The sequence below is a fragment of the Odocoileus virginianus genome, chromosome 3 (assembly GCF_023699985.2).
Source record: "Odocoileus virginianus isolate 20LAN1187 ecotype Illinois chromosome 3, Ovbor_1.2, whole genome shotgun sequence".
Lineage (NCBI taxonomy): Eukaryota > Metazoa > Chordata > Mammalia > Artiodactyla > Cervidae > Odocoileus > Odocoileus virginianus.
The window spans coordinates 67,362,552-67,381,351 of record NC_069676.1 but is presented as its reverse complement, the minus strand read 5'-3'; the positions used below and the strand labels follow the sequence as shown (position 1 = coordinate 67,381,351).

General features: G+C 49.3%; 2 protein-coding genes across 2 annotated transcripts in view; one reads left to right on the top strand and one right to left on the bottom strand.

The window, feature by feature from the left end:
* The window catches only part of CCNJL (cyclin J like), a 63,492-nt gene extending 58,947 nt beyond the window's left edge, over positions 1-4,545 (top strand). Inside the window, exons 5-6 of the mRNA XM_020903330.2 lie at positions 853-1,012; positions 2,461-4,545. Of these exons, the coding sequence (XP_020758989.2) occupies positions 853-1,012; positions 2,461-2,875 (575 nt within the window). The 3' untranslated portion in view covers positions 2,876-4,545. The remainder of the gene's footprint in view (positions 1-852; positions 1,013-2,460) is intronic.
* A 6,118-nt stretch (positions 4,546-10,663) lies between these two features.
* FABP6 (fatty acid binding protein 6) lies at positions 10,664-16,744 on the bottom strand. Its single transcript, XM_020903328.2, has 4 exons — positions 16,559-16,744; positions 15,219-15,394; positions 13,410-13,499; positions 10,664-10,769 (listed from the first exon to the last, which is right to left on the bottom strand). Exons 1-4 carry the CDS (start codon positions 16,623-16,625, stop codon positions 10,716-10,718), a joined length of 387 nt encoding a protein of 128 aa, XP_020758987.2. The 5' UTR covers positions 16,626-16,744; the 3' UTR covers positions 10,664-10,715.
* Between the last annotated feature and the right edge of the window lie 2,056 nt (positions 16,745-18,800).

The window sequence follows — 18,800 nt, the reverse complement described above, 5'->3', positions numbered from 1 at the left end:
ACTTATCCTAAGGTCATTGCTAGGATTTGAACCTGGGGAGTCTGACTCTGACTGTGCTTATAACCATACCACCCTGCCTAATTCATACTTTAAGGGGCCAATGTTGAAATCATTGAAAGTCATGAACAGTTTAAGACAGCAAAGTAATGTGCGGATAACCAGCTGTTCTTCATGAGAATTGTGGGAATTTGAGCAGTTTGCCTTTGCACATATTAGTACCAGCTTTGCCACGTTGCTGGATACCTTAGTAGGACATGAAGATTTCTTATATTATTTCACAGTGTTTACTTGTACCCAAACATCACACTATACATCATAAATATATAGTATTTTTCAGTTGTTTGTCAATAAATCTGGGGTGGGTGAGGGGAAGATTACCCAGTAAATTTTTGAATATCAAATACTTACAGACATTCATTTATTTGTTCGTTCTTCAGCAGATTTTTAGTGATTTCCTGCTTTGGGCCAGGCTTCATTACTAAATAGCCTTCAGTCAGCACCCCAAACAGAAGTCTTTGAAATGGTGTGTGTTTACCACTGTCTTTCAAAGGAAGGACAGATGTTTAGTGTTTCTCCTTGTAGCATCAGCAAGTCCATTGCATCCCCTGAAAGCCAGGGATGTATTTTGACAATCGCTGCTCTAGGCTGACATCAGAAATCCCAGCCCAAGAGCTGAGGTGTTTTAAGAATGAAAATTCATGCTATTTTAATTTTTCATGTAGACCCTCTGCACTGCATGTATGGTGAACAACCTTGGACCTAATCATTTGTCTCCCAGTTCCCAGGGAGCACAAGGCAGAGCTTCAAGGCCAGGCTTCTGATGGTGACTCTCTCTCTGTGATTCTCTTTCAGATCATATTTTCTACAAATTCCAGCCTTCCGTGGTGGCTGCAGCCTGCGTTGGGGCCTCTAGGATTTGCCTTCAGCTTTCTCCCTATTGGACCAGAGACCTGCAGAGGATCTCAAACTACTCCCTGGAACATCTCAGCACATGCATCGAAATCCTGCTGGTGTAAGTTCCTCTCCTGATCCTTTCGTGTTTCTGAAATAGCCAAGTTCCACTTGCTCGTAAGGCCCACCTCAGGTGATTTCCTGCAGTTTGAAGCTTATGGTGTCCTGGTGGCTCACAGAAAGTGAACCACCATGACTCCTGATAGAACACAGATTTGGGGAGTTAGTCCTTCCTATTTTAGGTGTCTTTGGCTTTGCAATTGTCAGGTCAAGAGTGCAGGAGAAGAGGGTCTCACTGCACATTTTTCTGAGTGTCTGGGCTCTTTGACCCAGTGTATCAGTCAGTCTTCTGGGTGATCACATGGAGAGACCCTCATTATGAGTTGCTTTACTCAGACATGGTCACAAAGTGAACTCTTAGCCTGCTCAGCCCAGAGTGACTTTGCTGAAGAGACCATAGCCTAGGAATCTTGGGGAAGAAATGTTCAGGGTTTCAGAGAGGATGCTTAAAGACACAGCACCTAAAACTGATATTGGAGGCCAAAGAGTAGTGACTGCAGGGAGGAGGACAGAGAGGACAGAAAGCTCTCACCTGGCTGCACTTTTTCTCTCTTGCATCCAACAGCTGACAGCATCTCCTGCGTGCTGGTCCCACTCACTTCGGGGCCATGGCTCTGAAGAGCCATCTCTCACCCTCCTGGTACAGCTGCCTTAGTCTCAATCCTCTGAAATCAGTCATGCTCCCTAGCCCTGATTTTAAAATCTCTCCCTTTTGAAAGCTGGAGAATATGGTCTGGCCTGAATGAGGACAAGTGCCCCAGATACTTAGCCACGAGCTCTGCCTCTTCCCCAAGGCTCTGGGGTAGCCCTTTGCTCAGACCTGCTACAGCTTCACTTGCCTCTTTCTTACCAAAGCCTCTAATTGTTTCCTCAAAACGAATTTATTATGGGAAGCTTTTTTTTTTTTTTTTTGAGATGGAAAAAAACCTGTTCTATCCTGCTTTTCAGATGGAGACAGGCCCCTGGGGGCAACCTGTTTGAAATCTGCTAAGTCTCATAACTCCATCCCAGCTAGGGATGAAGCTGACCAAAAGTGTCTCGAAGGTAGAAGGGCTGCTCACCTAAGCAGCAGGGGACAGTTCCTGTGCCCTGTGTGGGGATGCGGTGATGAGCAAAAGCAGACGGGCCCTCCCTCTCGAAGCTTCAGCTCCACACCCGGGGCCACGCAGTGACCCAGAAGTTATCGTCTGCAGTGTTGACCGCCAAGTGGGGGCAGTGCAGAGGGTCTACATGAACAGCTGGGTTAGTCTTGAGGGTTGCCGGGCTTTTGTGGGAAGCAGATCCAAGCTAAGATCTGGAGCCTGGGTTTAGTCAGAGATCAGCTGAGGCAGTGAGCACAGACAGGAGAGGCCTGCAGGACATGGGTCTCCTCGCGTCCCAGTCAGCAAGGCAGGTGACTGGCGCTGCAGCCTCTGGCCTCCCAAATCTCACCCAGTCCTTTCCTTTCAGAGCTTACGACAACGTCCTCAAGGATGCCGTTGCTGTCAAGAGCCAGGCCTTGGCAATGGTGCCCGGCTCACCCACCCAGGTGCTGTTCCAGCCACCTGCCTACCCGGGCCTCAGCCAGCCGACAGCGACGGCGCTGGCCCAATTCCAGACCCCCGTGCAGGACCTGTGCTTGGCCTATCGGGACTCGCTGCAAGCCCACCGCTCGGGGACCTTGCTCTCAGGGGGCACCAGCCCGTCCCTCCACGCCCTGTACCCCGCCCTCCAGCCCCTGGACGTGTGTTCTGTGCCGCTGCCCGCGTCCTTCAGCATGCAGATGGCCATCGCAGCCGAGCCCCGGCACTGCCTCGCCACCACCTATGGGAGCAGCTACTTCAGTGGGGCTCATGCGTTCCCCGCAGGCTGTTTTGATAGATAGGGCACCTTTAGCCACACAGGGAGGCCTTGGAGACCCGGGCAGAGGAAGAGGATGCAGACCAGGGGAGCCCAGCCCAGGGAGGCACCTGGGAGAGGCCACCCCCACAGAGAGCCTCAGGGCCCGTGAACAGAGCGGGTCTGTGGTCTTTTTAAATAAAACTGACCCGGAGCAAAACAGGCAATGACATACCTCTCCCGAGAGCATTCCTCTGGAAAAATGTCTTCCACTTGTGGCTAGGGTCCAGGAGGGTGGCTCAGTGGCCACCTTCTGGAGAGGGGCCCAGTGGGTCCAGGAAGACTTGGGAAGAGGCCAGGAGGCCGGAGACTGGATGCAGGCCTGCAGTCCACGAGCAGCTCCAGGTTTTAGCATCGAAGACGCCTTTATTCTTTGCTGATGGCAGCTACACAGTTGAAAAGGGGGTGGCCTGACGTGCTCTCAGGAACCCCAGTAGATGCCGTCTGGCTCCATCCACAGGGGCCTGGTTGTGCGTCTGCCTCCCGAGACACAGTGACAGCTGTCTTGATTTGTTGTGGAACCTAAAACCTTCTTCAGCCTTTTACATGTTTCACGTGTTGCTGCTTCCCCAAGTGACCTAGCTTTCTGTTCATTAAGATGTCTTGTTTACATGCTATATCAGGGATTTTGTGATACTTGAAAATTCCTTAGGAGAAAAACGTTGGTGACTGCTACACTGCCTGTCCCATGAGTGGGCTGTAGGTTTTAACCCAGCTTGGGATGGACCCCTGGTTAACCACAGAGCTCCCTTTTGCAAAAGTGTGTGGTTGGGGAGAACCACTTTCCAGGCTCTCGGTTCCAGAAGATTCCACATCTTGGATGCTCTGTTCATATGTAGAATGTCGATAACCACCCAGAGAAAAAGGACTGTTGAAAAGTAGACAAAAATTTAACACCAGCAACCCCCACCTCCCTCCCTCCACCGCATGCTTCTAGTGCATGAGGTTAAATCCAGCCTCGGCCTTGCATTTGGCTCAGAGCAAAGGATCATAATGTGGAATGTATGCCTGACGCCAGCTGGATTTGGGGGCGTGTGGGGTCTGTGACACCACTGACAGCCAGCAATGGCTTGGATCAAAAGCCAGTATTTGGGTCTCTACAGTGAGAGGGCTCTCAGGAAGACTCTTGGAACCATGTGCAATATGTTTTTATTCTGACTCACGGCTTGTGCTCGCATATTTTATTCCTTGGTTGGTTTGGGGTCAGTGGTCAAATTGTTCCTCCCCTGGGACTGGGAGGTGCAAAGAACCATGGAAGCGTATTTTGGTTTGTTTCTTAAAGAAGAACCCATTTTGGTTTTCTTGACTTGGCTGCCAGTCTAGGAGACTGGCAAAGGGACTGCCAGAAGTCAGATCCGAAGGTGGTTTTCAGAGCTGATGGGAGCCTCAGCACGGAAGCTGAGTGAAAGAAGAGCTGGGACACCGGCCCGGAGGGGTCACGTTGTCACACTAGCATAGGAAAGTGCACGTTCGTTTGTTTTCTCTTTTTCCTTGCCAGCCTCCTTCTATTTATGTGCAGCTGGTTTGGATTCCGAGTTACTGTGTCTGTCTTTTCTGAGTCTGGGCATTTGTGAGGGTCTCCCCCCAAATAGAGCCTCACAACCAACCCATCCCTGAGAAAAAGTGGACCTGCAATAAATACATCACCTGCTTGTGGCCTCTTTGCGTTCTCGTCCTGGCCTTCTCTCAGCCACTCCTCCCTTTCTCTTCCTCGTCAGCCCCAGGGATCCACACTGGTACCCCAAGGTTGTCAGGGAGGAGTGGGTGACAGCAAGATGAGCTCCTGCCCTCTGAGCTGGAGCTATGCCTACCTGGGACCTGGGCTGGGCTGCAAGAGTCAGCCCAGCACCACCACCGAATCAGGTAGGGTGCTCCAGGAAAACAGAGCCCATTGTATATGTAGTGAGAGTGATTTATTCTAAGGGAATTGGCCAAACATTGCAAATGCCTGCATTAGGATCAGAGCTAAGGTTCCACTTCCTCATGCCCTCTAGGTTCAAAATCCATCTCTCCAAAGCCATCTGTTCTGTCATCTGAACACTCCTCTCTATTAACCCCTTAAACAGTGATTCTCAGCAGGGCTCATTTTTGCCCTCCAGGGGACTTTGGCAACGTCTGGAGATATTTTTGGTGGTCACAATTGGGAGAGGAGCATGGTTGGCGTTTAGCAGGTAGAATCCAGGATGCTGCTAAACATCCTGCAATGCACAGGACAGTCCCCACAGTGAAAAACGGACTGGCCCAAAATGACAACAGTGCCATGGTTGAAAAACCTCAGCCCACAGAACACCTTCCGATGAGGTCTCCATCGTCCCCCAGGTCCCTTTCATTACCCCTTTCATTTTCATCATAGCTGTTAAATCATCTGGAATCATCTTATTAGCTTACTGAGTTTGATGGCTGTGCCCTAAACCACCTCCAGCCAATAGAATATATAGATACTTGTAGATGGTAGTGCTCATCACCCAACTGGCATTTATTATTTGCTGTGTAAAGCACTATGCTAAGGAATTCGTTCATATTATTTCCTATAATCGTCCTAATAAGCCTCCAAAGTAGGAACTACTATCAGCTGTTATCTTACAGACCAGAAAACAGGCACAGAGGAGTTCTTCGCCTAAGGTCAGGTGAAGGAAGGAGCCATAATTCAAACTCAGGCAGCCCGGAGCTGCCCTGCCACCCTGAGGTGCCTCAGGGGTTTTGGGTGAGTGCAGGGCTCCCGCTGGCCATCCCGCTCACCTGCTGGAGAAGTCACGGCAGAGTAATGGATACGGGTTTGTAACAGGGTTGCCAGGCATTTGTGCTTCTGATTAACAGGGTCCCAGGGGGTTCTTGGAGCATGCTCAGTAGCAGACAGAAATGGTTTTGCACAACTGCCGCAGGCTAATACAATTTACAGCTCCATCTGCCTGCCTCCAACAGGCTCTGACCTGGGAGGGGATCCCCCAGCCTCGTCTGTGAAGGTAAAGATCTGAGACCCTGCTTGGGGCATCCCCTGGGAGGGACCCTGCCTCTGGGCTGGCTCTGGCAATATCTGGCTCTTTTTGAGTTCCAGCGAAAGAATCTTAGCAACCTCATTAATCTCATTCTCTGTTCCTCAGGGAAGCCCCTTGGGACAAATTTCAGTAGAAAGGCCACAGCCTTTAGCAGGAGTGCCAAATCCAACGGCCCATCAGGACCAGACAGGTAACATAGTGAGTGGATCAGCTGGATGACTGAGACAGTGTGAGATGGTGGAGACTAATGAAGCCTGTGTTCCCGTGTAAGGGATATGGTTGGCTTCTGTTCAGCGCTGACTAACTATAGCCTTTCAGGGATATAAGCTGTATGTTGCCACAACTTCAGATTTTCAGAGAATCTGGAAGTCTACACTTTCTAGGAAATCTAATTATTTGTAATTTTAAAAACTACCTAAAAAATTGTAATGTAATAGAAGACCAATGAAACATATTGTAGGTTAGGGAGATTCTTCTGGTGTGTAGACAAGAGCATTGACCTAAGAGGTGGAAGATCTGAGTTTGCCTGCCTTTAGCTAGGTGATCTTGAGAAGAGCTTCCTCTCCCCTCTGAACTTCTGTCTCATCTATAAAGGTGGGAAGGTTGTCAGGTTGGGCTGCATTTTAGATTTATGATAAGAAAGCATGGAATATATGGAATCATTATCCAACAGTGCATCCTTTGAGGACGCAAAAAGTGGACCACTCCTTTTTAGGGGGTGGTGCTCAGATGAGCCCCAGAGCTTCATCTCCCTCTAGCCCAGCTTTAATTTTTAAGGGAGAGGTACTTAAGTAGTCAGCCTTCTGCTAGCCCATCTCCAATAAGTGTTTCAGGTTCTGCCCTTGCCAGAGCCACAGCAGACACCATATACTAGAAGTCAGACCTTCTGCTCCCCCCTGGCTGTGAAGACATAGGCAGGTCAGTCCCCTTTTCTGGATCTCAGTTTTTTCATCTGCAAAATGGGAGTATTGGGACTGGAATGGTCTGCAAGGTAACACCTAGCTGGACAGCACTTTGGAAGAATTACAACTCCCTGGTCTTCATACCTGAAGTGTCCCATTCTGTAGGTCTGCATTTGGGCCTGGGCTGCCCTTTTAATATGCCCCCAGGAAATGTGTATGCTTATCTGGGTTTGGTCTTCTTGCTCTAGAATCTCTGACCCACTGTATGCCCATTCCACCAGTCAAACCACCCATAAGGATCCTGTTCAGTGAGCATTTACTGTGTTCCAGGCCCTGTACATGACACTTTCCTCATGCTCTCTTACCCCCCGCTCCTCTTTTGTCCTCTCAACATCCATGACCTAGCATTATTTACTATCACAATTTTCCAGATGATACTGAGGTTCAGAGAGGCCCAAGTTCTCACCACGGGCAATGGTGAACTGTTTCACACTTAGATATGCAGGACTGAGGAGCCACGTGGCCTCTGAATTGCCCGCCAACCCCCCAGAGGACACATGCACACCCACCCCAAGGCCCAATTACTCAGGATTTCACTGGTCCACCACCTGTCCCGCCCCCAGCATACATGCACACCCAGGGGCCCCTGGGACCACGGGTGCATGGTGGAGCGCCACCTAGTGGTGGTCTTTAAGGGCACTTTGAGAAGCTCCTGTTAACACCAAGTGAGCTTGGTGGGAGGGAAATGGGATAGCGATGATTCCCAAGGGTCAGGGTAAAGGGGCATCTTGGACCATGCAGCAGAATGGTGATGCACATCTAACTTTCCAGAGGCCACGGCATGGTTTTTTACCCTTGAAACGCCTCTACAACTCAAGAAGGGAAGGCCTTATTAGCCTGTTTTACACATGGACAAGACACTGAGAAACACTGCAGCATGCCCACATGTCTTAACATGTGAGTGGAGGAGGCACTCCTAACACTTTCATCACGTTGGCTTGAGAATGATGGTGCTGATGGTGGAGGTGATGGTGGTCATGGTCACAGTGGCTAGTTAATTCATAGCATGACAACTCTTATTAGGTAAGTGCTGTTTTTATCCCCACTGATAGGTGAGAAATCTGAGGCTCAGAGAAATGGATGAACTTACCCCAAGGTGACACAGCTTCTAGGAGGCAGAAGAGAGATTTGAACCCTGGCAATGTGACTCCAGAGTCAGAGCTCTTAACCTCTGTCCATTCTTCTGGTTGAGGAAACTTCTTTTCCAAGATGCTGGTAAAATGGACACCTCACTGCATCTCACCTTCCTCCACTTACTCCCATAAACTGGAATGAGAAACTGAAGCCTCCATCAGCCAGTGATGCCCAGCCCCACATTTCTCTCAAGAGTCTTGCTCAGCTATGTGACCTTAGATAAATCTCATCACCTCTCTGAGCCTTGGTTTCCATATCTGAAGTACAGAATTTAAACTAGTTGGGCTCTGAGGTTCTGTTCTCTGAGTCTGTGACTCTAACACTGGCTGCAGTGTTTGAATTTGTTCTTGAGTCGGTTTCCAAAGCAAAAACACTCTCCTCGCAGCTCTTACTTTCTTTTCTACTCTTTCTCTCATCCCTTCTCTCTCTCTTAGCTTTCCACCTAGTTGTATTTAACTCTCTGTTATTTAGAGACTTATTGTCCAAGTTCATTATGAGTAATTATTCAGTCTGGATGGAAAACAGGAACACTGCTAGTTTAATTTAATGCTTATCTAGTTCACTTAATTAGCAATAAGTCTTGGCAAAGTGCTGGAATTCACAGGGTCCTGGCTTGGTGGGTGGGTAGGGGAGGCTGAGTGCTGTTCTTGGAAAGAAACATGTTTCAGGGCACAATGTGGGAGGAGGCAAGGACTGAGCTGCCAGTGAGCCGGGCTGTGCCATCTGTCCAGGCTGAGGCCGGCTCCTGAGAGTGAAAGCCTGTAGATTACACAGGCTGCAAGTACCTGAGGTCAGGTAGCATAGCACTTGTTAAGCACCTATTGTATGCCAGACTCTCTAGTAACCACTAATCTGCTTCTGTATCTATGAGTTTGTTTTATTTTGAAATCATATGGACCACCAGGAAAGTCTTTCTCCATCTGACTTATTTAATATAATACCTTCAGGCTTTGGGGCTTCCCTTGTGGCTCAGCTAGTAAAGAATCTGCCTGCAATGCGGGAGACCTGGATTGGGAGGATCCCCTGGAGAAGGGAAAGGCTACCCACTCCAGTGTTCTGGCTTGGAGAATTCCATGGACTGTATAGTCCATGGGGTCTCAAAGAGTCGGACACAACTGAGAGACTTTCACTTCACTTCAGGCTCCATCATGTTGTTGCAAACAGCAGGATTTAATTCTTTTTATGGCTGAATAGTATTCCTCTGTGTGTGTGTGTGTGTGTGTGTGTGTGTGTGTGTGTTTTAAACATCTTTATCCATTCATCCACTGATGGACACCTAGATAATTCAATTTTTAAAGAATTCTCTTGTCATGCAGTCCTGCAGGTGATGAGGGAAGGAGAGTTTCGTGTTTGGTGCCATTGGCTGTTGTATGGCTCTTTCCCTTTTGACAAAGAGGGGCCTAAGGCTCAGAGCTGTGGGGGCAGAATCCAACTCAAAGTCAATATTGTTCAGCTTTGACTTTTTAAAATAGTTTTCATCTATTTATGGCAAATGCTGTTGGCTTTCCATGTATGAAAGTGATACAATGTTTCCTTTGGAGTAAAAACAAATTAATTGTCCTGGAGAAAAATATGGGGTAAAAAGGAGTCAGGATGGGCACTTTTCTGGTGGTCCACTGGTTAAGACTCCGCACTTCCACTGCAGGGGGCACGTGTTTGTCCCCTGGAGCTAAAGATCCTGTGTGCAGTGTGGCATAGCCAATTAAAAAAAAAAAAGAGAGAGAAAAAAAAAACAAAAGAGAGAAGAACTCAGGGTGGTACCGAGGAGAGAAGAGAATGAAAAAATCCCATTCAAGGTTAGGGATGATCTATCCAGGGAACAGGCAGACCTCCCTCCTCCTCTCCCATGCCCCAAACAGACACCGGGATCAGGCAGGGACATTTGCTCAGTCCAGGTGCGGCCCTGGAATCTTCCGTAATGCAGGGGTCCAGACACCTACCCGAGGGTCAGAGTGACCTTTCTGATCCCCTTTCCCATCCCACTGCAGCCTCTCCAAGTTTCTCCCCGGCCCCCCATCCAAGCCCTGCTAGTGTAATCCATGACATTTCAGTTCCTGCCTGGCACACCCATAACCCCTTTGTCATCTCATAGACTCCCATTTCTCCTCAGTCCCTCATTGGCCCTCCTGGCCCTCTCTGGTACCAGTGGGTAAACTGAGGCCCAAAGGAAGGGCTCCACAGTGAATTGGCAGAGAGCCCCAGTCACGCTGAAGCGCTGCCCCTGGCTGGTACGTCCATCCCAGTGTCTGTGCAGCCTCGGCGCCCAGCAGCGGCGAGTCCTTCCAGGGAATCACCAGTCCTGCCCCTGCTTCTGATATGCTTTCCTGTGGCCCATCTGAGAGTCAGTGTCACCCCTCCCAGGGGACATTTGTCTCTTGAAAGAATGATCCCTCCACCCTGAGTGTGGGTGGCAGGTAGGGGCAGGGACCACGGAGATCTGCCCACCAGGCCCCTTGAGCACTGCCTGTGCCCTCTCTCTGGGGCCAGGGGTCTTACGTCCATACCTGTCCACACCCCAAGTCTCTGTGGTGACATGGGGCCCACAGGGACCTCAGGGCCAAGGTGTGGCCTGCACAGCCATCCTCAGGGCTTTCCTGTCTCCACCAGCCAGAACTGCCCCAAGACACTAGAGAACAAAGAGAGGTTCTGGAACGAGCAGATAGTCTTGTTACATCAGCTTTATTGATACGGCTTTACGGCCCCCAAGGAGCCCTACCCGCCAGCTCAGGCCAGCTTAGGCCACCTTCTTGCTCACGCGCTCATAGATCACACCTCCAAAGGTGGAGACCTGGAAGAAACAGCGGGAACAGAGGGAGTCAGTGCAAGGATGCCAAGGTGACCATGGGGCCCAGGGAAGGTAGACTGGCCTCTAGTCCCCGCCCTGATGGGAGTGAGCCTGTGGCAACGCTTCTCTGGGCCTCTGGTTCCTAGTTTGTTGCAAGGCTCACTCTGTTCACTTTTACGTGGCCCAAGTGCTCACATGTTGTCATGATGTGACTTTCCTTGGGATAACCTTCCACTCGTCTATCCATTTCATTTCACCCATGCCAGTTACATTTCCCCCAACAGTGAGCTTGCCCCATTGTGCAGATGAGAAAACTAAAGGTTAGAGAAGTCAGTCACCCCCCTAAGGAGGAAAGCCATGTTCACGCTCTACACCATTGAGCATTTAAGGGGTCCCTGTGCTCAGTGATGGGGAGATACAATCTCTGCCCTTGGGAAGTGGAAGGTTTTGTGGAAGAGGCTGAAAAGAGGATGGTGTTCAGCAGAGACCCGCTGTGTGCAGTACCCTGGGCTCAAGACCAAGGCATGCTGTCATGGGGTATACATGTACTACCAGTTGGTCCTGATGCCCAGCAGAGGAGAGCTGCTTTCTTGTGGGAGGGGACAGGTGGCAAATGGAATTTTGTGGAAGCAGTTTTGTCTAAGGGCAGCAGTAAAGTGATGTGTGATTTGCATATGGGGTGGATGGAGGATGGAGTGGAGGAGGAGGCCAGGGCTCTGTCTAGAGGAGAAGTGATGAGAGAAGGGGTGCTGGTGGTGGGTGGAAGTGGGAAGAGGGATGCTCAAAAAATGCATCCCTGTGGGTGGAGAAGGAGGAAGATGTCTAGAATGATTCTGGGCCTCCAGAGATGGGAGGAAATATGCAACCAAGACAGCTTCTCTCTGATACCTAGTCTGTGCATATGCACGTGTGTGTGCATTCCTGTGCCTGTGTGCATGTGTGTGCGTGTAATGGCCATGAACTCTGGGCACTGCTCACACTGTACAGGCTTCATGGTCAGGTGCCCCCAGGAATTAGGAAACAGATTTGTTTCTTTTGGGAAGATGAGTTCTCCTGTCGGGCACAAATGTGCTTCATTCCGCCCTGGGTTCTCCCTGCCCCCCTCACAGGCTGGGGTGCTTTGCCTCTGGGAGTCAGTGTCCTCAGCTTTCATCGGATTCTCCAAGAGGTCAGTTTCCATCCAGAAAAAAATGCTCATGCTTGTGCTTAGAGGCTCAGTCGTGTCTGACTCTTTGCAACTCCGTGGACTGTAGCCCGTGAGGCTCCTCTGTCCATGGGATTCTCCAGGCAAGAATACTGGAGTGGCTTGCCATTTCCTTCTCCAGGGGATCTTCCCAACCCAGGGATCTAACACTCATCTGCTACGCTGGCAGGAGGATTCTTTACTGCTGAGCCTTTGGGGAAGCCTATGCCATATATATGTATGTATATGTGGGTATACATACATGTACACAGACCTATTTTAATACACTATAGATTTTTTTTAAACTAAAATGAAGGGAGGGAAAGAAGACCCATGGCCTGGGAAGAGCAGGCAGTTTAGAAATCAGCCAATTTCATCTGCCTCCCCCACAGACTAGCTGTGTGGCCTTGGGCAAGTTGCCTATGTCTCTGAGCTTTCATGGCTTCTCTGTAAAATGGGAGTAATGTGAGGGCATTGAGCCTCCTGAGCCATGTGCTGCTTTTCTCTAGACTGGACTTGGGTGAGGGAAACAAGGAAACAGGGAAGAGATTGCAAGATAGGAATAAGGGTGGCAAACCCTGCCTCCCTCAACACTTCTTCCTGGAGATGCTTGGGGAGGACAGACCAGACCCCTCCTTGGGGGGGACTCTAGCCCAAGACGTAGGCTCACGAGGGGGAAATGACTGACATGTAGAAGCATCTTCCTTTTTTCTCTTCCCCTCACATCCATTTCCTTCACCCAGGGAAACTCTGGAGCCCCCGGGGGAAGAGCTGGCTGGGAGAGGGAACACCCCCAACCTGTGTTTACTGAGAACCCGCCTGCCAATGCAGGAGATGCAGAGACAAGGGTTCAATCCCTGGGTCAGGGTGATCCCCTGGAGGAGGAAATGGCCTGGGGGATGGCTCGGTCCATAGGTGGGTGAATTGGCCCCACCAACATTTTTAAAAAATCTTTTGATTAGTTGCCAATATTGGCTAGTCTGAAAATTTCACTTAAAAGTGCCAATATTCAGCTTCTCTTGACACACCAGAAGATACAGCAGTAAGGGCCTGAAGTCCCTCATGGAAGCGAGGGGGTGGCAACTGCTTGCAGGGCCCTCCAGGACTCCCTGCTTCATCTATACTCAGGGAAGTCCAGACTTGTGCCCCTGAGGTGGCTGAGTGCGGGCACTGGAGTCTGGCACCTAACACCAAATTCCTGCTCTGTCAAAAAACCTCTGTGCCCTCTGGCCAATCTCTTAGTCACCCTGTCTCCTCATACCTCAGTCTCCTCACCTGCAAGATGGGAATAAAAATCCTTATCTAACAGGGGGATTGTGAAGGTCAGATGAAGTCGTGTGCATCCAGTGATCAGCACAGAGCCCAGCCCACAGGGCATACCTGTAAAACCTGCTTCCCAGAGGCCCGCCTCTCAGGGCAGAACATTCTGTATATTATGTGGGAACCAGCAGGACACTTACCTCCACCAGCTTGCCATCCACAATCTCTGCAGTGTGGTGGTAGTGGGGGGAGTCCACAACCACCTTCCCACCCTCCATCTTCACGGAGACCTGAAAGAGAAGCAAAAGGCAGCCTGAGTTGCGGAGCCCCCACAAATGCAGGCCAGCTCTCGGGGATGAACGGACCTGCCTCCAGGCCCAGAAGTCCCCCTCTAGGAATTAATTTGTCCTATAGACACGTGATGCTGCCATCCATGGGATCGCAAAGAGTTGGACACGACTGAGCAACTGAACCACAACAACAGAGACATATGATTACATACATCCAAAGATACAGCTAATCTGTGCAAGTCACTGGACCTTCCTGTGCTGTGTTTTCTCATCTCTGTAATGGGGATAGTACTTGTACCTACTCCATGGGGTTACTGTGAAGTTTAAATGATTTAGTATCATATATGTGGGCTTCCCAGGTGGTTCAGTGAAGAAGCAAAGAACCTGCCTGCCAATACAGAAGGTGAGGGTTCGATCCTTCTAGGGCAGATTCCCTACAAGAGTCAGGCGTGACTGAGCAGTCACACATGATATGTGTGCTTAGAGCAGTGCCTGGCTCCCCGTTGAGCACTCCTTGTTAGCTACAGAATCTGTTGTGATCATCGTTATTAAGCGATGCTGATGTCATCTGAGGGTGTTGATTGCAGCATTGTAACAGTGAACGACCTAAATATTCGATTTACGTTATCTGCTGGTAAATAACCTAAATATCTATTAATGAGGGAATGGTGACTAGCATTTCTATACTGTTGGACACTATACCACCATTAAGAAAAGAATAAGGCAAGTCAGTATGTGCTGACACTGAAAGATACTGTGAGAAGTTGTTAAATTTTTAAAATACCCAAGTGGCAGAATATCAATATTATGACTGCTTATCCTCCCCTCGACCCCCCCGGCAATCTGAGGAGCAGAGTACTTTCTTGGTCAGGGTTGGGGGCTACAGAGGGGACCTGGGATGGGTGAAAGACCTGAGGGGCCATTCTGGGTAGGAAGGGGATAAACAGCCAACTTTCACTTCTTTGCTACCCATGATTGCAGTTTCAAACCCAGATGAGTCTGGTTCTAGGGCCTGGGCAAGATTAATCTCTAGGTCACACTATAGGCAGCATAAAAATGTGGTTATGCTCTCAGAAGCCAGACTGCCTGGGTGTGCAGGCCCAGCCTTGCTGTGGGATCCAGGCAGCTATTTAATCACATGACTCAGCCCAACTCCCCCATCTGTAAAGTGGGGCGGTAGTTATAGCGACCTCATGGGCTAACCTGCATTAAGACGTGTGACAGATCCAGCTAGTGTCTGGGATATATGTGTGAAGGATTCGGCAGATGGAAACAATTTTTATCATTATTGTGTCCATCATTGATGTATCATTAAAAACCAAGAGTGGCTAAATTGCCAAGTAACTCAAGCTCTTAACACTGTAGGCTAGACTTGAGAAGAAGGGCATCCCCCGTGGCACTAGTGGTAAAGAACCCACCTGCCAATGTAGGAGACACAGGAGACCTGGATTTGATCCCTGGGTCAGGAAGATCCCCTGGAGGAGGGCATTGCAACCCACTCCAGTGTTCTTGCCTGGAGACTCCCGTGGACAGAGGAGCCTGGCAGGCTATAGTCCATGGGCTCACAAAATAGTTGGATGCGACTGAAGCAACTTAGCACACAAACACAGACTTGAGAAGAAGCCCCAGCTCGGGGAGCAGCCCCAGGGGACATGGTGGGGACCAAGAAGTCAGCCAGAGGCCTGGGGACGGAGGGAGGGGTAGCTAGCAGGCTCTCACCTTGAACTTCTTGTTTCCCACGGTCTCCATCTCGGTCTCCTTGCCAACGGTGAAACTGTTGGAAATGGAGTGGCCCCCGGGGTAGTGCTGGGACCAGGTGAAGTTCTGCCCGTCCTGCTGTATCTCCGAGACGACCTTGAAATTGCGGCCCTTTTCAATCGTGTCGCTGGAGAGCCCTGGGCCCGGGAACAAGCAGAGAGGCGGTGTAAGAGCTGCCTACAACCTGTGGCTTTGGGCACTCGCTTGCTTCACCCAGGGCAGGTTAGTTTGACAGTCAAGAGCACAAGCCCCAGTTCTGGATGGGCCATGTGGTTTGGGCAAGTTACTCTCTCTCCAAGGCTCAGTGTTTTCATCTGCAAACTGGGGATAATAAGGCCCATTTCACAGGACTGTTACAGGGATTAAATGACAGTGATTGTGTCTGGTAAAATTCCTGGCATGGAGTTGACAATAATAGCTGCTCTTCTATACTATACTAGAAATTTACTACTATACTACTAGAAAGTAGTATAGTAGAAAATAGTATGCTCAAAATTTCCCAAGTTCACAAAGTCCTAAAATGAATGAGACCTGCAAGACTATCTTCTAATGCTCCTGTTTTGCAGATATGATTCCCGCAACTAGACTGTTGTAGGTGAAGCTAGGTCACTGTTCCTTCAGGGCCAGTCCCAGTGCTTGACTCAGAAGGGCTCTTTCCTCCCCATGGCCCCAGGCCCCTACTCTTGGGGCCCCTTTCCTACCTGGCCCAGGTCGGGCCCTGGTCCCCTATGATCCTCTGAATATAGACAGCTGCACTGCCTCACACTTGGCTAACACACCAAGATTTCTGCAGGATCGTCAAGTCCACTGTCTCTGGTTCCTCTCAACCAGTGTTACAAATCGAGCAGTCAGAAGAGTGGGGTGTTTGATCTCCACCCACGGTGCCTATCACTGTAAGAGGCCCTTGTTTGCTGAACGATGGAGTGAACGAGTAGCTTGTCAACCCTGGTGTCTATGTTCCCACCCCTTTGTCACCTCTCCCCAGGCAGGATGTGGTGACATCACTCGTCATCTCATCCTTGGCTCCTGGGGTGTCTCATGACCTCTGGCACTGATGTGTGACCTTGGGCAGGTCTTGCTGAAATGCTCCATCAGTAACATTAGGTTGGCCCGTGCATATAGCAAGCATTCAACTGATGTTTGAATGAATAAACCAATCCACTCTGCATCTCACCCATTACTAGCTTTGTGACCTTACACTAGTCACTCAGCTTCTCTGAGTCTCATGGATTTTGGGTTCCCTGTGCAGAGCTGGCTGTGACAGCCCAGCCCCAGGAAGGTGCTCTCAGGAGCTCACTCACCCAGGCGCTTCATGAAATCATCGTAGTTCTTCTCGCTCTCAATCTCATACTTGCCGGTGAAGGCCATGCTGCCGAAGAGCTGGAGCCTCAGGAGCAGAGGATGAGAAGGAAGGGCTGTGGTGCTGAGGGGCCTGGTGCCTCAGCTTATAAACCCTCCTGGATGCTGAGGCTCAGCCCCAAAGTCACCCCACTTCTCCTTCCCACCCCTGAAGAGGAAGCGCTTGCAATTTTATGATGTGGGCAGGACGTGGAGGAGCAAAAACCCTGAGGTTATTCACCTGGGGACTTGCTGGCTGAAATCCCATTGCCATTGGCAAGGCTAGGGATGGCTCTGCTGCAGGGTTTGAGTGGTGATCCATCTCTGCCCAGCCCTCCTCTATCCATCCATCCATGTCCTCCCTCCATCCATGCTCCCAGCATCCCTCCTTTACTCAGTCACCCCCGCATTCATTGACCAGAGTGCGTCGGGTACCTCAGCGTGGGGCCAGCACTGAGGAAACAGTGAGACATGCCCCCTTCCCCAAAGAGCTTCCAGTCTGGTCCAGCGACAAAACACACCTGCAGAGAATCCTCATGCAAGCAGGATGGAATGTGTCCTGAGACACACAGATCTGGGGAGGAAGCAATGGGGTCCAGCTAGCTGGTGCAGTTTTGCATAGCAAGTGGCCTTTAATACAGGTCTTGAAAGAATTTGGATGTTTAGAGAAGTGGTAAGGTTGGAAGAGGCAGATAACATTGTAAGTTGGGGGAACAATGTGATGAAGGTGGGTAGGGCCACCAAGAAGGGAAACAATGAGTTTGTCTGTAGCAAAGAACACTTGCAGAAGCACAGGCATGAGATGCGTGTAGATGGTGTGATCATCTGCACCCATGGAGTGTAGCCCACTAACCAGGGAGCCAATTAGAGGAGGCAGTACCAGTTTCCCTAAAGACCAGTTATGTGCCGGGCATGGGCTGGGAGTGTGCAAATTTCACTCTGTTCCAGCTGAGCAACTGGGAGGGCCAGGAGTCCAGCCCCAACTTCCTGTCCCTGTTCTTTTGTGGTTGTGCTGGATCTCCATTGTAAGGCACAGCATCTCTAGTTGTGGCACACAGGTTTAGTTGCCCCACAGCTTGCCGGATCTTAGTTCCCCAACCAGGGATCAAACCCATGTCCCCTGCATTGGAAGGCAGATTCTTAACCACTGGACCACCAGGGAAGTCCCCTTGTCTCTGTTCTGACTCTGGCACCACTTCACACTCAAGAACTCCATCTCTTCATGATAACTCCTGCCCTGCCTGTCTCATGGGACTGCTCTCTGGATCAAATAGATTGGCCATGCAAAGTATGAAGCACTTAAAAAGGCTCTCATGTTTATTATTATTAAGGAAAGTTTTGCATCTGTCTCCTTTTCTAGAGTCCCTTAGAATCCCCATCATTTATATGCAAAGCAGAATTCACCACAGTTGCTAACCCCAGACCTGGGACTGAGTGGTTTCTGAACTGATGGAACCAGTTTTGCCACATTCTGCAAATCTACAATTTTCAATTTTAGAATTCCTTGCCTCAGCCAAGGGTCTTATTAAAAAAAAAAAAAAATCAACACATACCCACACTGTCTCCCCCCAACCCCATCTTGGATTTTCTGATGCTAAATTATATATATTAAAATTTTGTAATTCAGAGCAAGTGACAGTTCTGGCAGAAATGTCCTTGATAATGGTTGGTATCTGTCTTCTCAGACTTTTAAGTGAATACCTATACTTTCTTCTGTAAATAAGATTATATTGTTCTGTCATCTATTCTTTATGTAATGATGTAAGTACATGTCTGTATCATTACATAAAGGTATACCACATCCTATGCTATGTATGTTTCACAGTTTATGTAACTATTGCTGGGCCTTTAGGTTGTTCCCAATCTTTTTCTGTTATAAATAACTCTGAGATAAAATTCTCATTCACTCCTCTTGGTGTACATGTCGGATTATTTACTAAGATTATTTGCTAAGGGTGAATTCCTAGACATGCAATTCCTAGAACAAAGAGATTTTGTACCTAAAGTTATATATAAACTTACATGTAAGTTAAAACTATATCTATACTAGAACAGTTTACACTCCTATCTAGAGCATATGAGAATTTTCCTTCATTGATCCATTTCCCCTTATCCCCAAATGGTGCAACTGAGGATATTGAACACTGCAGCTAAGGCCTGGCACAGCCAGGTATATACATATTTAATGCCGGCTTTATAGAAATG